Here is a 20877-nt window from a genome sequence, read left to right as displayed (position 1 = left end):
ATCCATTTTTGCAACATATAGCTGCATTACATATGTGCCTAATTAACATTGCAAGTAGAGCTTAAAAGCCTATATACATACAGCTATTGTTCAGGCCCTCAAACTCACCATTGCACGATAAGAGTCTATCCCCACTCCCGACTCTTTAGTAGAGGCCTAGTCCCCCGGCACTCGTTAGAGGTGGGAGATCATCATCAGCATTGCAACATGGCACATTTGGCGGGCACGGTGCAACAAATCGCACCCTCACCCCCCTAACAAAGTCCATCCATGTCATATGGACAGATATCATTCATACCCTCAATGGCCAATGGGGAAGCTATAGGGAGATTCGGACCGCATGCGGAGATGTCGAGAGGCCTTCCTACACATCTGGCAGGAGGGCCCCTTCCTCTCAACCATGCCGGTGACCTCACTTGCCACTACAGACCACCGGCTTTGCTTTCTGCCCTCCCCTCCCCTCCCCTCCCCTCCCCTCCCCCTCCTCTCTCTTGTATAAGGGAGTTCCCTCCAAGAGCGGCCAGCCATGGAGGGACTACCCTCACCAATGTTTTTCCTCTTTTGGAAGTTTTGAGCATGTACTTCAGCTTGAGCATGTAATTTAGCTTGTTGGCTGGTTTTTCATATAACTAATAGCTATTTCCTGGGAAAAAAAAAAGGTTATATACTTTAATGCTTATACACATCTTTCAAATACCTTATCAGTCACTTCCATTGTGACCTTGGTTTAGTAACTAGATATTTTCCCTCTTCTAGACTTTCTGACATATCTTCTCAACATGCGGAGTCAAGATTACCTCAATTTGACAATTTCACTTGAAGTTAACATTGACAATGAATCAATTTTGTATTGCAAGAAATTGTACGTGAGAATTCAACTACAGATGAAGTTAACATTGACAATGAATCAATTTTGTATTGCAAGAAATTGTACATGAGAATTCAACTACGGAGCAAGCCTTTTTGTTGCGAGGAAAAAGAATCAACCAAGCACATCTTGGAGGCTTACCACTTTCGTCAGTAATACAATTGACTAGAAAGTATTTACAAAAGTCTCCAGCTGCTTCTGCTTTGGCTTTACAACCATAAGGCAAAATAAAACATCATCGATTCCTTGAGCTACTTTGCTGATGCCTTCAGGCTGTAGTCCTTAGCAAAAACTGCAAATCGATCAAGATCCTTCTGGAGAATGCTTTCAACTAATGGCGAAACTGACTGGAAATCACAAAAATAATGATGTGCACATATGAGACTAATTTTTTTCAAAAGCAAGCAACATTATTCAATGTGTGGATAAAGCTGCTAAAAATGATCGAGGCATGTACATACCACAATTAATGGCACCAACACATCTGGGACCTCATAGGAGATAGTAAGCTGCCGACCATAATCCATTATTCAGTTGATAAACAATGAAAGTTTTCTTTTTTTTTCATCAAGAAAAGCACCAAAACAAGGGGTTTGGAAGCTCTAGAAGACCCTGCCAAGAGCTTACCTGAACTCCAACGGATGATGGACTTCGTGGGTAGAAGCGGACTGTGCCCCTGCAAAAACAAGCCTCAACGAGCTTACACCATAAATAAATGTTTATGATTCATATAACAAAGAACAAGCCTCCAATAAAACTCATACACATTGCTTTGAGGCTAGTACCTCAGAGGTTGCTTAAGGTATCCTCCACTTTTTATGGATTCACATTCAGCCTCATAGGCCATACCAGCCTTCCGCAGACATTCATGGTCCCCTGATTTTCACCCTATCCAATCCTTCTAGTGCTCTACTCTGCATTCTCCTATGCATTTGTCTAAGGGTGTCACATGCACCCATGCACTGAGGTGCAGTGTGACACACTGGCTCATCATCATTGCCATACTTGTACAGAAGTAGTACCTTTTTAAGAATACACCGTGACTCCATTGTGAGCCCTAGTCCAAGGACATGTCAGGCACGAGCTACATAGGTCTTTCCAAGCCTCCTTAGGTGTCGGAGTTTCTCACTTAACCCACCTAGAGAACGGTCAAGCATATAGGTTACCCTAGCATAAATAGCATTTAGAAGCATGATTAGCAAAGGGATTAAGGCTCTAGGCCAGCCTATGACCCTTTGCTAGTGGGCCACCATGGGCCACACTAAATAGGGCATACATGTTGAGTATTCGGAGTTTCGTGTGTCCATGAGTGTGTGAACACACCTTATGAGTGTTAGTGTGTAAGTGACATCTTATTAGTACATATTATGTGTGAACCTACTCTTATGTGTAGATATTATGTGTGAGTTCGACATAAGAAGTGATGTCATCTAGAGTGACATGTGTCATTGGCTTAGTGTATTTGAATGAGTCAAAAGATAAATAAGGCTCTGAGCCTAAAAAAAGCATTGTACTTTATAGATTCAAAACAATCAATCTAAGCTTATCATTGTACATGCAATCATTTGCTCTCTCTACTGAGTTTTGTTCTCTCTCTCTCTCTCTCTCTCTACTACAACACACCCATGATGGACATCTTCCATCCTCCATAGTTGCACCTGTGAAACCCTAAAACTAAGAAATGGTATCAGAGCTAGGTTTTCTTCTCACTAGGGTTTCTGCACCGCCCTCCTCACTTGTCCTGCAGGTCATCTCCTACCAGTCTTCTATACGTTGGGCTGCCCTTTGCTGCACATCTTCCTGTCGCCATTATTATCAGAGCCTAGCCCTGTCTTGACCTTCATGAACCACGGCTTCTCGCACCCGTCTCCTGCAAAGTTCTCCCATGCATCGTCACACCAAGCAGCCACACCGGGGAACTCTTCACTGTGTCCACCATCAGCCGCACCCAGCTTGCTGTCTCGAGGCCCTGCCCTGACCTGACCTCACTAACACCCGACTGGCTGTGTGCAGGGCGCCTCCTCTCTGGAGTGCTTTCCCGCCTGTACTTGAGTTCTCTGCTCACCTGCACATAGCATCCCTCTAACTTGCTGCCCATTCCTTGAGTGCTCTCCACAACCTAGCCTCGTCTCCCTCTGCCTTCATCCAAGTCCTGCCCATCTACAGACGCCCTTCTTCATCAACACATTGACAACCTGTACCTGCAACAACAAAAAATTAGGGCTTTTTAAAATCAATGGTAAAATCATCAAATTAAAGTCCTTGCATTCGCAAAAATTGGGGCTTCTCTACATATCAGCTCTCTTCACTCTATACCCTACACGCGGGCTCCCCCCGCTGGCACTACACGCCACCTGTTTGGCTTTTCCCTACTCCTATTGTATGATATAGCCCCTCAGTCTGTGTAATGATATTTGTATTTCGCTGCACCTAGGGAGAGTCTCCCTAGCTGCCTTGCTTGGATCTCTGCTCTGTTTTCTTATGAGCAAGAGGGGATCTTTTGTAGCCTTACGGGCGTTTTTATATAACTAATGAAAGGATCTTTTTTGGAAAAAAAAAAACATTAGACAGTTTTTGCCCCCATTGAACAGTGTCAAATGCCTTTGCTACATCAACTTGCAGGAACAAATCTTGCTTTGTATATTTTGAATATTCTATTCCCACATAGGCATTACAGATATTATCTAATACTTCGTCTAGGAACAAAGCCATAGTGTGCACGATGGAGGCCTCTATCCAAAATCTTTTTGAGTCTGACAGTGAGCGTTTTTGTCATCATTTTATAAATTACTCGCATCAAATAATGGGTTGCCAATCATATAAATTTGGGCATAGTTGTTTTTTTGGGCACCAGTTTGATGAGCCCCACTTGCCAAGAGGATTGCATAATTCCTTGCAACCATGATTGATTTATCATAAGCAACAAGGGCTATGCAAGTATTTCCCAAAATTGGAGAAAGAATTCAATAGTCAAACCGTCACAACCTCCAGATTTCCATCGGCCTAAAGATTTAAGAGCACCATTGAGCTCTAAAGCTGAAAAAAGGAAGTTCAAGGTCTCATGCTTCCTATGCATCCATAATTGACACCACCTCAGAGAGGAGTTCAAGATGAGCACTAGAAAGACTAGCTGTCAACGGAGAAGGTGAAGAAAAAGAAGGTTGAAAGTAAGCAATGCATTCTTGTTCTAATTGCATAAGATTTTGCGTCCATTCACCAGTTTGCATTTGAACTCGTGAAATGCATTGCTTTTGCCGTGTTGAATGCAAACTTTGAAGAAAGCTTTGGAGGAACAACCCTTATCCAGCAGGGGTTTTTGTCGTGGTCGAATTTGCCATTTTTGTAGCTTTTGTTAATCATTTTTATCCAAAACATGCTGGGCATAATTCATCTGCATTTCTTCATGGGGCAATAACAAATGAATATGGATAAGCTCTTCAAGAGCTTGCCATTGATTTTTCAGCCCAATGATTCAATGTCTTTCTTCCCCAAAGTACCATTTTCCATAATCTGTTATTACCCCTTGTATTCGCGTTGCAAAATGAAAAGAAGCAATGTCTCCACCCTCATACATTTAAGCTTTTAGGGAATCCACAATAGCGCACACCATTTCTTGAAACAGGGGGTGAGTGAGATAACTATTATTTACTATACAAAGTCATTTGGTGGGCCACTGTATATCATCAATGGGAGCATCCAAATAAAGACCCAGCCATAAGGGTGCATAATCGGAGAGTCCCAAGGAATAGTCAATCCACATAAAACATGCATGAGGATCAACATGATCAGCATTTATAACATCGCTCTGCATTTGGCATGCTTTTCTCTTTTGCAACAATAGGTTTCTGAGGTGGCTCAAGACGCACTTGTGCATGCAATCCAACTTTATTTCTAGTCCAGACACCCCTATTAACCACAGGAGGTGGATTAGTTGTCTTAAGGGAAGGGGGTTTGGTTTGAGCCATAGAATCATTCATGATTGGAGTAGGAGGAACTGAATCAACTAGAGGAGGCAATGTTAGTGTGGGGCATTCAGAGGCCAGATGCTCGGACTTGTGACATGTAAAACAAGCTCCTCCAAAAACTCTTTGAGTTCAAAGCATTTTTCCCCCCATCTGTACATCATCAATTTCCACAACAACAAATGGAGGGGTGGGTTTGTCGGTGCCCCGAAGTATATAGAAACGATTGCAATTTCCCATCACGCGCGGGGCACAAATAACAGTGCCTAACTGTCGAGCTAGGCTAGCTAGTGCATAGTCACATGGGACGCGAAATGGGGACGGGGAACGGGGACGGAAAAGATTGAGAATGGCCATTCCCTGTGACTATAGAGTGACATGGGACGGGAATGGGAACGGGAAGATGGTTGACTAGACGTCATCATAGCAACTGTAGATTGAGACAGGGCGATATGTGCATCAGATCTCGGATGACCGCATTTGTCTCTTATGCTACCAGGAGGCAAAGACAGAGGAGCACTACATTTGCGTCTATTATGAGATCCAAGTGGGATATCACTGCCTCTTCCGAAAGGGTTTCGGGCCATTACGCAGGGTCATGGAGTTTGAGGATCAGAGATGCCTGGGATTGTTCCTACTTGAGCTCAGGAGACACATAGAGACCCTCTTGGCAGACAAGAGACCGAGCCATGATGTACCTAGACAGAGGATCCTAACAAATTTCTGTAGCACCAGCACCAGCACCCTAGCCCACACACCTCCTGATACCTCCTCCATCGGGCCATTAGGACACAAGCCACGCTCCCAACAGGGAGTCACATTTGATAGAGCAGTCGTCTTATGTCGTGCTCATCGGCCACGCCCACCAGGATCCTGACCACGACATCCTCACCATTGCCAGATCAAAGCCATTATTGCTCGGCATCGGAGGCGCCTACCTCGCTTCTACGACCTCTCCATTCTAGACAGCCCCATGGCAGAGATATTTGATTTGAGGAGAGGGCAACACTTCAACTGATCAGCATACACGGATCTACTTGATATACATTTCCAGTATTTTCTACTCAGTATCGGAGTCTTACTTACAGTTCTTATAACTGTAAGATAGTCATTTTATTGTACTTTTCAGTTTCATTTGGTTGTTCTCTTTGATGAGACACCAACTTCATATATACTCTCAGTTTTGGTCTCATAGGCCATTATGGCCTCTAAGAGACGTTAATATATCATTTCATTTCATTTCTCCCACGCACAGGAACATACACAGAATTTTTCTTCTCTCTCACACATTTTTTTTTGGTGAAAACTATGCTTCTATTAACGATGACTTATGTACAATATAGGAGATGGACTCAAGGTAAGTCCATCTTCAAAGAACTTTAGAAGTAGTGGAAAAACACCTCAAACTGTGTAAAAGCAATGTCCTCCAACTGTAATCAGTCATGGAGGAATTGTCACAAATTCATCTTAAAGTAAGCATATGCCTCTAGAGGTCTGCCCAAACATAGCATTGTTTGTCATTTCCATATTGTCCATAGAGCCCAATATCTAGTCCATAGAAAGAAAACATCAAAATTAGGAGAATTGGGCACACCAGTCCCAAATATCCAAAATTGCTTTCTATATCGCTTGCCTGGAAAGCGTTTGTGATATCATCAACCAATCGTCGAAGAAATTCCCTTGTTTCCAAACAATGCCAGAACAGATGTGGTATAGATTCTAAATGAGCTCCACATCTGCCGCCCGCACGTGGCTCTAGCTATCCCTCCTTTAGCAAGTATCTCCGCAATAGGGAGGACACCCACTAAACAGCGCCAAAGAAACAATCTTTGCTTTAAAGACAACTTTTTTTTCCATATATCCCAAAGGTGTTTTTTTCCACCATCTTTCACTCTTTTGCATACCCCATAGAGTGTTTCCATGTGCGTGAATCCAAGGTGGTGGAAGCAACTGGTTCTACCTTCTAGCTATAGTTATCTTATCCAAATGTAATTCTCGAGCAATGTCAGTTTTCCCTTTCACTTTCCAATCATGCAACCTGTCAGTTTTCCCTTTCACTTTCCAGTCATGCAACCTGTCATTTTCAACAAGTGGAAGCAATGGTTCATATGGCTACAATAACCTTTTAATCTTCCTCGAAATCGGTCTATGATGCAAACCCAAGTTATGCTCATTGCACGCACATTCCCTATATCATCCACAACATCCTGTAGCATGCGTATACCCAAGGATGCCAAAAAGCATGCTTTTCGTGGTTCTTGCATAGCTAGCAGTTATGCAAATAAAGAGGATGAGTGCAGACTTTCCAGTCGCATTGTAACTAGCCTTCTACTTTGTTCTTCAAATTGATCAATCTCTTGCTCGTAACTATTCCATATGTGAGTTGGTAACCAGATAGCTCATGGAGCATGAATTGTGATTTGTATATCTTTTGAGTAGCTAATGCAGCTGGGATGCTCATTTCTATTCATGGGTGGCCATTGGCCAGAACACCCAAAGTTGTTAGTCAGGTGGTCATAGCCGAGATGCCCAGATAACTCGATTTAGCACTCGGGCGGTCAAATTGACCAAAACGCCGAGATGAGTGGTTTTGAAAGCGAAACTAGATGCTTAAATCATTTGAACAAACCTTGAATAGGTGAAGCTTTACAACGAAGCCTTCTTGGACCCAAAGCATGCAACTCCTAGAATCTAGGAGAGTTGCTATTTTTGACAGACTTCGATGGAAATTCTGTTTGTGTCAAAACCTCTGGATTTTCACAACGATCAAGACTTACTAAAGCACCTTTGTCAAATTCTTTACGAGTTGGGATATTTTTAGCATAGAAGGTTATGAAAGAATCACCTCTTAAATTAAGACATGTGGCATCTAGAATGAGACAAGTGTCCCTACACTTGTCAATTTAGAGAACACTTGTCAACTAAGGTAGCTACTTATCATTTGGAGCTTATTTTTTCCATTCTAGAACATTGAAGCCTCAAATCTATAAACTGGAGCACTCCCTCTTTATTTGGAAGGCAATTCTCATTTATTGTAAAAGGTTCAAGCACTTTGTGCCCATGGGAGGGGCTTGTTCCTCTCTCAGGTCTTATTTCTCTTTTCTTTGAATCCTACTTTCTTTCATTATTTATAATTGTTGATTAAGTGGGTTTGTTATAAGTAGTTCATCAATTTTGTCACTTTCACGTGTCCTTGCACTACATGGTATCAGAGCTAAGTCTTCTCTTGTGAGAACTTTCCCGGCGTGAGAATTTTTTGCCATCCCACAGATTACATTCACCATGTCAAGTGAAGGAGAGAAGAGTATTCATCAACAATCTAGAGGTTCTCCACATTCTTTGACAGTGTCTTTTTCAGACTATGAGAAGATTCAAAGGTACAAAGAACTCAAAGCAAATCCAAAGATTCAAGATTTGATGAAGAGGAGCTAAAGCTAGAGATGAAGCTATAAGAAGAGCTGAAGCTAAAGTCTTTGAAGACTTAAAGCCCATGAAATTTACTTCACCCACCATCATTATTAGCATAGTTGTCACGGTACGAAAATATGATACCGTACGGTACGATACCGTACGGGAATATTCGGTACGATATGAAATTTTGGGATACGGGGGTTGTTTCAAACCAAAATATCATTAAAAATAACTAAACAAGTTTGAAGTGACAAACAAAAGTACATAAAGTATAGAGGTGCGATGCGATCATGCGCGCTAGGCGCGAGTACAAAAAGAGAGGCTAGAGCCAAGGCCCAAGGAGAGACTAGACAAAGGCATCACTATCAGAGCTCTCACTGAAATCATCCTCATGAGAAGAGGACACATCAGTGGCCTCGCCGAAGTCGCCATCGCTAAGAAGGTTGCCCTCATCATCGAACTCAGGCTCTCTAAGCTCATGTGAGAAGCCAAAGGGAGCATCCTCATCTGCAAGAGCGAGTGTGGAGCTACCCGATCCACGCCGCACATAGGTATGCACTATGTCCCTGGGAGCACCACGAACCGTGCATCCACGGCTTCCTACTTGCACTCCTCTGCCACTCCCTCCACGCCCACGACGAGTGCAAGTAGGTCGTCGATCAAACGACTCGAGCTCTCGATAGATCTCTGCATAGATCCTCTCCTTCTCCTCATCCTGCACTTTGTTTACACTCTGAAGAGTGCCCCCTGTGAGCTTGAATGCATCCACATTCACCTACATTGTACAATGATCAAGTGACAAGCAATGTATTAGAATTTGGTTCCAAATTTCAATAAACATTGAAGTTTGAAATTTGAATGCTTATAACTTATAACTTATAAGTTGTAACTTATACCTGTCTCGCCGATTCCATCTTTTGCATTGCGCGCAGCATGCGCAAGTTAGCGCGGCAATACACTAGCCACTCTAACTGTTGCGTGCTCAAGCGATTACGTAACTTCGTGTGTACAAGTGAGTAGGAACTCCAGTTCCTCTCACATGCACCTGAAGAGCAATCCTGAGCTAGGATTCTCAAAGCCACCTTTTGGAGGCTTGAGAGCGCATACCCAAATGTCTCCCACCAAAAGAGGGGCTTCACAAGGGATTCCCTCTTCCAACAGGTAGTAGATGCAAACGCGGCTCCTCCCCTTTGGTCATTGTAGCTTATGAGCTCCTCAAGGAACTTCCCATGGCGATCCTCCGGCAATGCTTTGGGCAAGTAAGCATCTCGGGCTTCAAGTAGCTCCACGTTGGTGAAGAGGGCGGGTGATTTGTAAGCCGGATGCAATAAAGCGGCAAGACCATGGATAGGTCTTCGCATCCACTTCCATCTCTTCTCCACAATGGCCAACATACCATCACGCTTCTCCTTGTCGATGGAAGGAGAAACGCGTAACTCTGCTATGGCCTCTCTCATGAAGTGAACAAGAAGGCCCATGGCCACCCTCCCAGCCAAGGATAGCCGAGCTGTACTCCAATACAAAAGCTTCCTCCGAATGCTCAGAAGAAGCGGGGCAATCTGCTGCTCAGGTGACAAATCTAATCCAATCTAGCATCCCAAATACCGCACTGCTGTGCCAGGAGGAATCCATCGAAAGCCCGGGTCTGGGCTCCATGCCGGAGTGGGAGCGCTACTGATCCAAAAGGCCACTGTCTTGCGCCAATTGATCAATGCTCCCGAAGCTGCACTAAAAACCTGAAGCGACTGCTCTACCCTCTGGAGATTGGCCTCCTGGCCATGCAAAATAAACCCGTGTCATCAGCAAACTCAGCATCGAGCAAGTCCTCCCCCCGGACTGGGAGCTGGAGTCTGTTGGGTTTTATGCTGTGTATGCACCCAGAGGAGTGCTAGTGATCATCAGTAGATTACTGGGGCACTTTTTACTTCAGTTAGTGGAGGTTTTTTCCCCCAGTTTAGTTCAGTTTCACTTATATGCAGTTTATAAGTGTTTTGGTCCACCCGGCACATTTTATGGCCGGACATGTGAACACTTATCTTTAGGGTCACTATTATGTGGCTATTGTACTTCACTTTTCTAATTAAGCAATAGACTAAAGTCGTGTTCTCTCTCTGTTGGTTTTCCACGCCTGCTTGAGCTTCTGTAAACCCTAACCCTAACCCTTCATTGCCTTCATTTGGTATCAGAGCATTGAAGCTTGTCTTGCCCTGCCCGTACACTGCCAAGCTTTTGTTGCTGCTGCCCGTACAGCACCCGTACATCACTGCCCGTACACCTGAGCGCCGCCTGCAATATTCGTACAGCTGCTCGCCTGAAGCAGCTGCCGTACCTGTTCGTTGCAGTCAGCACCCGTACTACCTGCTCCGTACAGTCAGCGTCGACTGTACTTGTCAACGCTGACTCAGTCGTGTGCTGCACCAGGCGTCGCCTTGCTCCACACTGTGCAACAGGCGTGGGTTTGCTTCCGTACAGTAAGCGCCGCCTTCAAAGTACTGTACCTGCCCGTATACAGTAAGCGCCGCCTTCTGTACCTGTTCGCCTTGCTCAAAACTGTGCAGCTCAACACTGTGCAGCTTCCGTACCTTCAGGCGTCGATCACAGTACCTGCACAGTACTTCCACATCATCAGTCCTTTGAAGTACAGTCAAGTGTACTTGCTCTTTGGTGGACTGTACCTGCAGAAATACCACATGCTACTCAGTCATTCAGTGGTAAGCATTAAAAAATTCTGTTTTTGGGCATTTTATTTTCTCTGTGAAAATCTACAGGCAAATACAGGCAGATTTTCTAGCAAAGAACTATACAGGTTTTTTGCACAGTTTGGGTGCAGCAAATTTGGGCATTTTTGGGGCATTTTGGCATTGTGTACGCCATTTGCTGCTCTACTCAGTCATTGGTGCATTGAGCTGCACATTCAGAGGATTGAGAGTGCAGGCATATTTGGGTGAACTGTATTCAGTGGAGTACAGTTATTATCAGGGTTTCTGCTATTGGGTTTTTTGATAAACAGGTACAACATTGTGCGTAAGCATAATGGCAAATCAACAGCAAAGTGATGTATTCACATATTTGTCTAAGGAAGACAAATTGGATGGCACGAACTACTCCTTGTGGAGTTTTATGCTGAAAAATGTGCTTGTGGCAAAAGGTCTTTGGGATTTTGTTAGTGGTGATGAACCACGTCCAGGTCCATTGGCTCCAGAGACTCCTCCCCAAGGGGGTGCTCGTGGACGAGGACAACAGGTACAGGCTCCAGGACAGCCATTGCCTGTTCAAAGAACAAATGCTCAAAAGACATGGGATGCCAGGGATGCACAAGCTTTGTCACTCATTGCATTGTCAGTACAGAGGTCCATTATACCTCATATTCGTTCAGCTGGCTCTTCACAGAATGCATGGGTGACTTTGGAGCAGATGTATGCTGCTCGTAATGAGGCTAGGATCTCATTTTTAAAAAGAGAGCTGGAAAATCAGAAAATGAATGAAGGAGATGATATGTCTAGCCACTTAAACAAGCTGCAGGATTTGAGAGAACAACTAATCAATGTGGATGAGATTATTCCTGAGACACAGCTTGTGTCCACCATCTTGCACTCTTTGACATCTTCACCAAGGCATTACCACGTCCGAAATTTGAAGCATTCCGCAATGCTTTAAATTTGTTTCCTTTTGGTGGATGATGTACAGTGATCACATATCACTCCAGGGAGGTTTGTTGGGTTTTATGCTGTGTATGCACCCAGAGGAGTGCTAGTGATCATCAGTAGATTACTGGGGCACTTTTTACTTCAGTTAGTGGAGGTTTTTTCCCCCAGTTTAGTTCAGTTTCACTTATATGCAGTTTATAAGTGTTTTGGTCCACCCGGCACATTTTATGGCCGGACATGTGAACACTTATCTTTAGGGTCACTATTATGTGGCTATTGTACTTCACTTTTCTAATTAAGCAATACACTAAAGTCGTGTTCTCTCTCTGTTGGTTTTCCACGCTTGCTTGAGCTTCTGTAAACCCTAACCCTAACCCTTCATTGCCTTCAGAGTCCTCTCAAACCAACCTCCTCTGCCGTCAGATACATGCTCATAGCCTCAGCAAAGAAGAGAAAAAGAAACGGGGCGAGAGGACACCCCTGACGGACTGATCTGGTCAACTCAAAACTCGGCCCCCGTTCGCCTGCCATCAGCACCTGGCTACGAGCTGTGGAATATAGAACCGCCACTCCTCGAATCCAAACTCGCTCAAAGCCCAAGCGAAGCATCGTGCCCTCTAAGAAACTCCAATCGACTCGATCGTATGCCTTCTCAAAATCGAGAAGCATCACGACCAGGTCCTCACCGAGAAACCTAGCTCGGGCCGTCACCTCCTAGAAGGTGAAAATGTTGTCAAGGATACTACGCTCCTTGACGAATCCTGTCTGGGTAGCATGAATCAACTCCCCCAGGAAGGGCTGGATCCTCAAACTCAAGGCCTTTGCTAAGACCTTGTAGACAGTATTGAAGATCGTAGTAGGTCTCCAATGCCGAATTTCATCTGATTCTCCCTCCCCCTTGGGGATAAGAAAGATCAAGCCCTCTGAAAAGCTCTGTGGCATCACCCCAGTGTCCAAAACATACTGAAAGCCCCTACGGCGGCTTGGCCCCAAAAGGTCCCAATAGCGCATAAAAAAGGCAGGCGTCAATCCGTCCTCCCCAGGGCAACTGTGGCGCGGAAGGACTCTCAAGGCCTCAGCAAGCTCAACCTCTGAAAGAGGCTCACCCAGAACTGTACGCATACGATCTGTGACCCTCCTTTGCACATGGGCCCACATAGTCTGTCTGCAAGCATCCCGAGCCTCAGTGGCTGGCTCCGCTGAAAGCAGGTCTCTATAGAACTCAGTGGCAATGGCTCTGATCTCCTCGGGCTCAGTGGCTACCGATCCGTCCTGCCTCCTGAGCTGGCGGACTCGTGCTCGAGCATGGCGAGCTCCAGTAATCTCAAAAAACTCCACAGTCACTCTATCTCCAAGCTGCGTCCACTGAGAGGCCTGGAGGTGATAGTAAAACTCATGTCTCTGCTCCTCTGCCTCTCTAACCTCCTGGCGTGCCTGGCTCAGCTGGGACGCCACCCACTCACATGTAGGCTGCTGCTCCTGTAGGCGCTGAAGCGAAGCAAGGCTACGTCTCAACCGCCGCTCCCGCTCGCGTGTCTCTCCCAACCGTGTCAAGGCTGCAGCGTGCAAAAAAGAGCTGAGCTCGATGAGTCCCTGGGCACACTGGCCTGCTGCATCCTGGTCAGAGCTTTGGCTATCATGCCATATCCTCTCAATGTCCTCAGCGAGACTAGGATCTATAAGTATCCTTTCTGGGATCCTCAACTGCAAGCTGGTCTCCCGTGTCCTCTCCTCAAGTGTCAAAATAACTGGCGCATGGTCTGAAAAAGAGGTGCCAGCGAGAATGCCAACGGAGCCCCCTCGCTCCCCTAACCTGTCGCCCACATAGAAGCGATCAATCCGTGATAGATTAGTCCCTCCTTGCCGGTGATCCGACCGAGAGAAACTAAGACTGTCCTGAGAGCGGGAGAAAGCCTCATGCTGCCATGCATCAGTGATCCTCAGTGTCATGCAAAATCACTCCCAAGCTGCAAGCTCCGTGCCGTGCACTGTAACATGACTGCCTCCCACCCTATCGGCCGGGTCCTCAAGCATGTTGAGGTCTCCCCCGACACACCAATGTGCGGCCTCTAGCAATGCATCCGTAACCTGGGTCTAGAACTCTGCTCTGGCACTAGCATGGTTGGGCGCATAGACATTGAGCACGCCAAAGAGCTCATCATGCATCCTCAGAATGACATACTGTGCTCTACCAGGCACAATGATCCCACGATCCACAATGGCCTGCCGCCATACATCCGCAATGACCATACATACTCCTCCCTGCCCACCCAAGGGGCCAAACCCTGCAGACCAAAAGGTGTCCCATCTACCAGGCATCACCGAACCGTATCTCCGGATCTTGATCTCACCCAAATGGTGCTCCTGCATCATCAAAATGTCAATACTGCCCCCAACCAGGCATCTCTGAAGCTCCTGTCTCAAGCAACCACGGTAAAGTATATAGTGTGCGCCGCCAAGGCCCTGTACATTCCATGAGATGATCCTCATGGATGACCTGTTGAGGTGGATGCTGTCTCAGCCGTACGGCGGGCCTTCGCAAGCGGCTTGGATGGAGAATAGTCCCCATCCGAGCGGCTACGAATCTGCCCACCCGGTGTGCTACAAGAATCTCGGACCAGGCGCCAGTGGCTGTGTCCCATGGCGACTGCCTCCCGCTCAGACAGAGCAACCTCGTGTATGCATACATATCCAGGGTCGTGTGCTAAGTCTGCCACTATGCGAACCACCAAATGTTGAATTCCGGAGGCATCCACACTCCCGAGATCAAAGAAAAAATGAGCCAACTCCCATAGTCGGCCTATCACATCTGTCACCTCCAGATCGCTCACATGGTGGGAAAACTCAACTGCCTAAGTCTTCAAAGTGCTAAGAGCGAGATCCGTAGTCCACTCCCGGTCGCTAGGGCCACAGAGAGGGAATGAGAAGGCCACCGCTGAATCAAGTGCCTCCTCCCCTCGGGCCGGAGGCATCACTACATGAACTCTGATGGGTGTTGGCTCATGGGGGCCCTCCGCTCCAAAAAGCCGTGTGAAGGAATAATCAAAAGCCTCCGAGCGCTGTCTAGTGTCGAGAAGACTCAGCCGACTGCGGATAGAGGATATCCGTGAAGCCCGAATCGGCATGGTAAGTCTCCTCTGCGGTGCTCGAGCAAGGTCGGTGCTCAGTGTCCGCCGGACTGCAGGTGAGCGCCAGGGAACTGCCAGGGCCTCCCGGGGCGCTGAGACGAGGGGGGGGGGGGAGGGGGGGGAGAAGGGGGTGAAGAAGGAGCCGCTGCCAAAATCGGAGCGGGGACAGGAGGAGGCGAAGGTGGAAGCGAGGCCTGAGGAGGGGACGGGGGAGGGGGAGGTGGGGGTGGGGGCGATGGAGGGGGTGCTGGCATCTTTTGGTCCTCAATCGGCGCTGGGGTCTCCTCCTGAAGGGGAGCAAAGCTGTTCCTCACGGGAACCCAGTGATGCTGAGACTGTGGCTGCTGCTGCATCGGTCTCTGGGCATGCTACTGGGGCTGTCTCCCTCGACGGCGCCCCTGACCAGGCTGCCACTCTAGAACTCTGTGGGCTGAGCAGGTGTCCCGGAGGCTGCCTGCCGAGTCGCATCTGTGGGCGGACCATCGGGGGCCTGCTGCTGCGGTGAAGGTCGGGGTCTCCTGCGAGGGCAGGCCTTGGCTAGGTGGCCGACCTGCCTGCAAATAAAGCACTGGTTCGGGAGCCTCGAAAACTCCACTCTCTGATCAATCCATCCCCCCCCTATCCTAGGTAGCTGAATGACCTTTGGAAGGGAGGAGATGTCTGGAGCCAAAACTCTGACCGAAGGTAGTCCAGCTGCTCTGGCCACCACTGAAGCTGCTGTGGGGCCAGCCTCAAGCACCGAACCCACCAATGCTCCTAGCCTAGAAAGGAGCGGGAGGTACTCACGACGAAGTCCAGGGAAGCAAACTGTAACATGGAAAAGACGCTCTCCCTGCTTGGCCGCCGCTGCTGGGTCAAAGCCATGTTGCCAAGGTCTGAAGAATGCCCGAGCACCCCTGATGTCAAGGGGACTCATGGCAAGGACCTTGGCCACGCTCTGGGCTGTCTTGAACTCGATCTGGTAGTGTCCACGGCCCAGTAGCTGAGCGTCCAGGATCTTGCCCACATCTGCAAGAAGGCGGGCCTGGAGAAGATCCCGAATCTCCCCTCTGCTGGGGCGAGTGCCGACTATACGGCAGACGGTGGAATGTGCCTGGAGGCGTTCCACCTTTGTGGCGAGGCTCGCTTCCTCTTCTGGCGAAAGAGAAAGCCTGATGGGAGTATCCTCAGGGGCGGGCGAGGGGGCTACGCGAGAGTCCCTCTGAGGTGGGGCGGGAGGAGCCTCCATCAGAGTCTGAAGCTATGTCGAAGGCGAAGCGAATGCGGAGAGTCCTGCAAGAACCGAGCTGCACACAAAGGGCGGAGGGGGGATGGCGGAAGGCAAAAAAAAAAAAAAAACCTAGGGGACGAAAAAACACAGAAAGAAGGGGAGGGGGGGATAAGGTGGCGAGGACAGAGAAAAAAAACCCGGGGGGGGCGGAAGTAGCGTGCAGAGGGGTGGGTGGGGGGGAAGAGAGGGCGACAGCTGGCGGAGGGGGGGGCGGGGCGCTGATGAAGGGAGGAGGGGCGCGAAGGCGCAGACGCGTGGGCGAGAAGGGGGGGAGTGTGCGCAGGCAGCAGCGCGAGCCGGGGGGGGGGGGGCGTGAGAGCTTCAGCGAGCGATGTTTTCCAGTGGCATGTTAACTGTCTAATGTTATTTACAAGCTTTATGAAGACATTATGGCACACTGTATGTTGGGCAAAGGACTGTCCTCTCAATGGGTATTGGGGAAATCTGTTAGACAAGGCTGCCCCTTAAGTGCTTTATTGTATGCAATCGCCACTCATCCTTTGCTACTCCAGATGGATAAACCTACTAATACTGGGCAGTTACATGGGTTGCAATTAGCAAATGGGTGTACTTTGGGTGCTCAATCTTATGCTGATGACTCTTTTTTTCTTCCCTAGAAGACATCAAATGATCTTAAAGTACTTATGCAAGCTCTTGAGCTCTTTGGAGAGGCAGGCCTGTTCATAAATTTCAGAAAATCAAGATTACTGCCATTGAAGGAGATGAATTGGCATAGCATTTTGTGGCCAGGACAAATTATTCAGCCCACTAACATTGTTCGACACCTGGGATATCCACTACGGTGGAATATGTCTCATCAAACTACTACTAACTAGGTCATGCAAAGACTACAAACCAAATTGGATTACTGGCACTTATCTATTTGGCCTCTTCATGTGCAACTTAGAATTGTTCAATCCATTCTTCTGGCTTACATTCACTTCTTCTTGCCCCCTTTTAATATGGTCAAAACAACAGATTTCCAGCTTTATGTCAAAGACCATGGAGGTCTTATGGCGAACAAAACATCATCAAAAAGCATTGCGCCTTCTAAGATTTGAAAGAATCAGCTCACCTAAGCTGTATGGTGATCTCAATGTTCTTGATATTCATTATCATATGTTAGCACGGAAAGCAACCCTGCTACACAAACTTAATTGGCTCAACAACCTTGGACTCTCATGATTGCCGCAATGTTGACAACCTATCAAACTTTCTCCTTTGGTAAATGGAAGCTACACGACTAGGATATACTATTTGGACACGTCAAAGGCAGGATTCCTGGGTTCCCATACACAAGCCGGCTGATTGCTGATTGGAAAGCAATATTGCAATATGTATACTGGTCTGGAAGACCTCCTCATGTAGGAAAACATACATTGGAGTTGTGCTTCTGCTGCTCCATTGGCAATTACAGTTCCTAGACTAGCTTACTTTCTATCTATCAAAGGCATATGCACTGTGCAAGATGCCATATCCCTTGAGGGACGAGTTTTATCTTTCCTGCAAGCTCAACAAACATGGCGTTTGGGTATCCATTATAGGCCTACATGGCAGAAAATCCAAACACAATTACAGCCCTTCTAGAATGTCGTGTACTGGACCCTAGCCAAGATAGACTAGAAGATTGGATATTCCATAGACAAGAAACTTTTGTTTCTGGGAAATTTCCTTTTTCACATATCACAGTAGCAAGGATCTACTAATTGATTATGCCACCACCTTGGTTTTCAAAGCATGGAAATATGCTATGGAATATAAATAAGACAACGATATGGTGGAAAAAAACTTTGCAGAGGCTATGGTAAAGAAAGTTACCTCACAAACAGAGAGTCTTCTTTTGGTGATGCATTGCAAGAGTGCTTCATGTTGGTATCATTTTGGTAAAAAGAAAGATTGCTTCTACTCATTGTCCAAGATGTTCTTTCTTGCATGAGACCATTCATCACTACTTGCAGAGCCACCTTGACACACAGGATTTCTTTCATCATTTATCTAGATGCTTGAATGCTAGATTTCCAAGTCCACCTTTCTCTTAGCATTTTTGGATATTTGATAGATATGAGTAGAGATTTGCACTTATAACTCCATTTTTCCAATGGACGCCATTTTGGGCTCTCTGGATAGTTTGGATTGCTCATAATCACTTGGTTTCCAGTCAACCCTGGCTCACAAGTATCCGTATTTCCGTCAATCGTTGCAACAACCTCTACACGATTACTATCAGCTACAACAGTTAGATCAGTCTCATTTGCATTTGCTTTTCCACTGTTTTTAGTTTTCAACATCTTTGAGACCTCTATTGCTTTGAGGGGGTCTCTCTCTGAACATTTGACCTAATAGGAACAGTGGTTTTTACAAAAACAATTATGTGTGCGTGCGTGCGTGCGAGAGAGAAAGAAAGAAAGAAAGAAAGTTTTTATTAACGTCTTCCAAAAGACCGAACTCGGCCTATGAGACAAATCGGTGTACCTGTATGGGGTATCCTCTGTCATCCCAACAAAATGAAAAAGTACTGAACTAAAAAGCTGAATCTGGGTGTGCAATAAGTACAGTGAGTGGTGAAGGTGATGGAGCTCTACTACTAGGAGAATGCAAAGCTATATGCATGGAGTATACAATCATGATATGCAACCTAGCTAGCTCCATCCTGTACCATACTGGGGGTATAAAATGGTATACATCAATGAAGGGGGTGTCCATAGCTCCCTGAAATGGTATACATCAATGAGAGAGAGAGAGAGAGAAGAGAGAGAGAGAGAGAGAGAGATCGCCTGCGACCTACTCGCCTTCATCTCTGAGAGAGAGAGAGAGTGCGACTGTACAGGGGGGAGGGAGTGCTGCACGAAGGTGTGTGTGTGTGAGAGAGAGAGAGAGAGGGAGAGAGAGAGAGAGACCAAGAATCTGTGCACGCCCACACACAAGGCAAAGGAGCCAGTCAACACAAGCAGGCCGCCAGTAAGCAGACGACGCAATTGCAACGCACCATGGCAGGAGGAATTGGGCGGCGGGAAGATACAGCTTGCACAGACAGTATTACGCTCATCGTGTCTGCCAAATTAAGCTGCTGAATTAGGGTTTGTAGGTGCTGAATTAGGGTTTGCAGGTGCTGAATTAGGGTTTTCAGGTGCTGAATTAGGGTTTTCAGGTGCTGAATTAGGGTTTGAGAGGACGGGTTTTCTTTGCTTTTGTACATGGATTTGGATGACCCGGCTGCTGCTGTTGGTGACATGGCTGCCAATAGCCTTAACATGGATCTTATTGAGGAGATGATCAAAAAGGATGTGGGTTATGCTTCAGATGCCTCGGAGCAACAAAAGCGTCAAAGGCTTGATGTTGATGCAAGCTCCACTCCGGTGAATGTTGTAGAGAATGCAGAGGAAAGTTCTCAAGTACCTTCTCCGGAGTTTGCACGTTTGATCACTGGTGAGCTTCTGCAAGAATATGTGAAGGCAAATAGCGTGCAAATGGCTGCAGTAGATAATGGTGGTGTGGCTGATGTATGCATGGAGACTCCTTTGTTGCTACAACAGCTAGCAGATTTTCATGATCGTGCTGCTATCTTCTTCTTTACTGGGCGTATTCCGTTGTTGCCTAGTCTTAGAGCATGGTTAGGCAGCTTGGTGTCGCCTGAGGCACTTGAGGAGATTTATGATGGTCCGAGAGGCTTTTATGAAATACATTTTCGCACTTCGGAAGCCCGTAGGGCAGTCTTGGAGCAGGTGCCACTCTTTTTGGATGGGCAGTTGGTTCATGTGGTTCCGTGGAAGCCTATGGCAGAGTACCAAGATATGTTGCGCCAGGCTTGCCCAGTTTGGGTTGAAGTGAAACAATTCCCACCAATGTTTTGGCGTGTTTTACCAGGTCTCATGCGAGGTATCGGTGATGTCTTGGTGGAGCCTCGAATGACATCTAGAAACCGAAATCGTCTATGCATGTTGTGGGATATTGGGAGACCTAGGCCGACACATTTGCGTGTCAATATGGCTGGGCTGCAACCTTTAATGTATGAATTGAGGTGGGATACATTTGCTGGCCACTGTTTCAAATGTGGTGAGATGGGCCACTTTGTCTCCGAATGTCCTAAGAAAGAACAAGTTGTTGCTACCAAGGATATCGTTGATGGGGGCAGTTGCCCGTGGAAGATGAGCATGATGCTCCTTTACATGATGCCCAGCACATGGATGTACATGTGGATGTTCAGAATGAGGTTGAGCAGCCATGGGTGGAAGTACGTGGTAAAAAGACACGATTTGTTGCCCCGCGGGGGGATTTCTCAGATGCTGTTTGGCGGGGGCCTTTGCGTACTCATCAGGGGTCCTTACATACATATGCTCGTCGCCCTTTGGGTTCAGGTGCCCAGCAACAGACCAGGATTGAGAGGCCAGGAGGCCAACTTTCGCAGAGTACAGGGGCTCTTGGGGTGGATAGAGTAGAACGCTATCCTATTAGAAGTCGCCTAACAAAAGAAGCACAACAACAATTGCCTCTTGTGTTTGGTTCGAAGGGTGAGGTCATCTCGCCATGGGATGGTCATTACCCTTTGGCACGTGCTCGGGAACTCCAAGGGCAGTCTGAGATCACAAATACC

The 20877-nt window shown here is 46.9% G+C and overlaps 1 protein-coding gene across 1 annotated transcript in view; it reads right to left on the bottom strand.

Moving 5' to 3' along the window:
• Window positions 1-896: 896 nt before the first annotated feature.
• The window catches only part of LOC147621451 (uncharacterized), a 60769-nt gene continuing 40788 nt past the window's right edge, over window positions 897-20877 (bottom strand). The window contains exons 5-7 of the mRNA XM_086824189.1: window positions 1496-1544; window positions 1330-1377; window positions 897-1215 (exon numbers count right to left, since the gene is read on the bottom strand). Coding sequence (XP_086680315.1) covers window positions 1120-1215; window positions 1330-1377; window positions 1496-1544 — 193 coding nt within the window. The 3' untranslated portion in view covers window positions 897-1119. The remainder of the gene's footprint in view (window positions 1216-1329; window positions 1378-1495; window positions 1545-20877) is intronic.

This window comes from Cibotium barometz, chromosome 30 (assembly GCF_041138505.1).
Source record: "Cibotium barometz isolate CiBa-2024 chromosome 30, ASM4113850v1, whole genome shotgun sequence".
NCBI lineage: Eukaryota > Viridiplantae > Streptophyta > Polypodiopsida > Cyatheales > Cibotiaceae > Cibotium > Cibotium barometz.
The sequence above is the reverse complement of the archived record's forward strand: the minus strand, read 5'-3'. Positions and strand labels throughout refer to the sequence as shown.